Source organism: Aplysia californica, unplaced genomic scaffold (assembly GCF_000002075.1).
Source record: "Aplysia californica isolate F4 #8 unplaced genomic scaffold, AplCal3.0 scaffold00826, whole genome shotgun sequence".
Lineage (NCBI taxonomy): Eukaryota > Metazoa > Mollusca > Gastropoda > Aplysiida > Aplysiidae > Aplysia > Aplysia californica.
In genome coordinates, this window is record NW_004798096.1 from 114,492 (window position 1) to 115,997 (window position 1,506).

At 40.2% G+C, this 1,506-nt stretch overlaps 1 protein-coding gene across 1 annotated transcript in view; it reads right to left on the reverse strand.

Moving 5' to 3' along the window:
- Window positions 1–1,506, reverse strand: part of LOC101859741 — a 24,991-nt gene that overhangs the window by 1,702 nt on the left and 21,783 nt on the right. Inside the window, exon 5 of the mRNA XM_035972751.1 lies at window positions 1,471–1,490. Within this exon, the coding sequence (XP_035828644.1) occupies window positions 1,471–1,490 (20 nt within the window). The remainder of the gene's footprint in view (window positions 1–1,470; window positions 1,491–1,506) is intronic.

Here is a 1,506-nt window from a genome sequence, read left to right on the forward strand (position 1 = left end):
ACTCCAGTGACCACCCATCTGATCCCCGTGTCACCGACACTTGCTTGACATTGCTTGAGTCAAAACTCACTACTCACTTAGCCACTGGAGCCCCCATTATTATTATCCAGTCACTCTTCCGCCAGTCACAGTTGATGTGAGCATGCCCATAGTGTTATACATGTAGTACAACTTTGGCATGCACAATATATAATATCATCATAGCAACATCAATGGACTGTGCACTGGAGCACTGTATGTCATACACATCGGGATGGATTAAGGGGGGAGGGCATATTACCACTCCGTTCCTGACGACAGATCGTCAAAATCAGAAACAATCATCAACTTACAGGTAAGTCTCGATTGTTTCTACAATTTTAACTCAACTGCCGGTCAGGCCCTCCGTGGTTCTAGCTTTTGAGCGATTCGTCAGAACTTCCAGCACCTAGTTGGCTCAGCCCTATCGGAGATGGGCGTTACGTTCTCAGAACATTACAGTGTTAGGACGCGTGTAAAACCCACACAACACTGTAGGCAGTACTGAGAAATATGTCGTGTAAAAAACATAAGTTTTACCGAGTACAGGAAAGATAAAAGGATTAAAGTAGGGTCGGAGAGACATTAGAGAGTTTACGATTGTCGTCAACATTTCCTGCTGATTGTTTTAGGGTCCTTAATATGACAGGTAATGGGGCAATGAAATGGCGAGCCGTCTGTGGGGGCCGAGGTGAAAGTGGCGGAAAGGAAGTGAATGGGTCATGTGCTTTGTAAGTGGTGGTTTTGTGGGTTTCGTACGCGTGTTTCTAGCTGTGTGTTTATTATGTGTTTTTTGTCTATGTGTGTGTGTTTTCTGTGTGTTTTGTGTTTGTCTGTGTGTGTGTGTGTGTGTGTGTGTGTGTGTGTGTGTTGAAGGGGGTGTATATAAGACTGTTTATAATGTGTTTTGAGCGTTTATATGTATGAGTAAGTGATTGTGTGTGTGTGTGTGTGTGTCTGTGTGTGTGTATGTGTAAGTGTGTATGTGTATTTATCTATGTTTGAGGGTGTACATTTGAGCATTGTATGTGTGTACCGCTATGCATATTAGTTTGAGTAATCATGCACTGGTGTATATATATATATTTGTTTGGTTATATTGGTGTATATATATATATATGTGTTTGGTTATATTGGTGTATATATATATATATTTGTTTGGTTATACAGTTAGAGAAAAAAACTCCTCGTCTTTTCCAGAAGCTGAACAAGGGGCCGAAACACTTGACCATTTCCAGGATAGCTTTGTGCTGATTACCTTCCTGTACACCCTTTGTGCTTTAGAATATATATATATGTATGTATAATGTATTATATATATACATCTTTCCCAAGCGTTGAGCCGTGCTGATTACCTTCCTGTACACCCTTTGTGCTTTAGAATATATATATATGTATGTATAATGTATTATATATATACATCTTTCCCAAGCGTTGAGCCGTGCTGATTACCTTCCTGTACACCCTTTGTGCTTTAGAATATATATA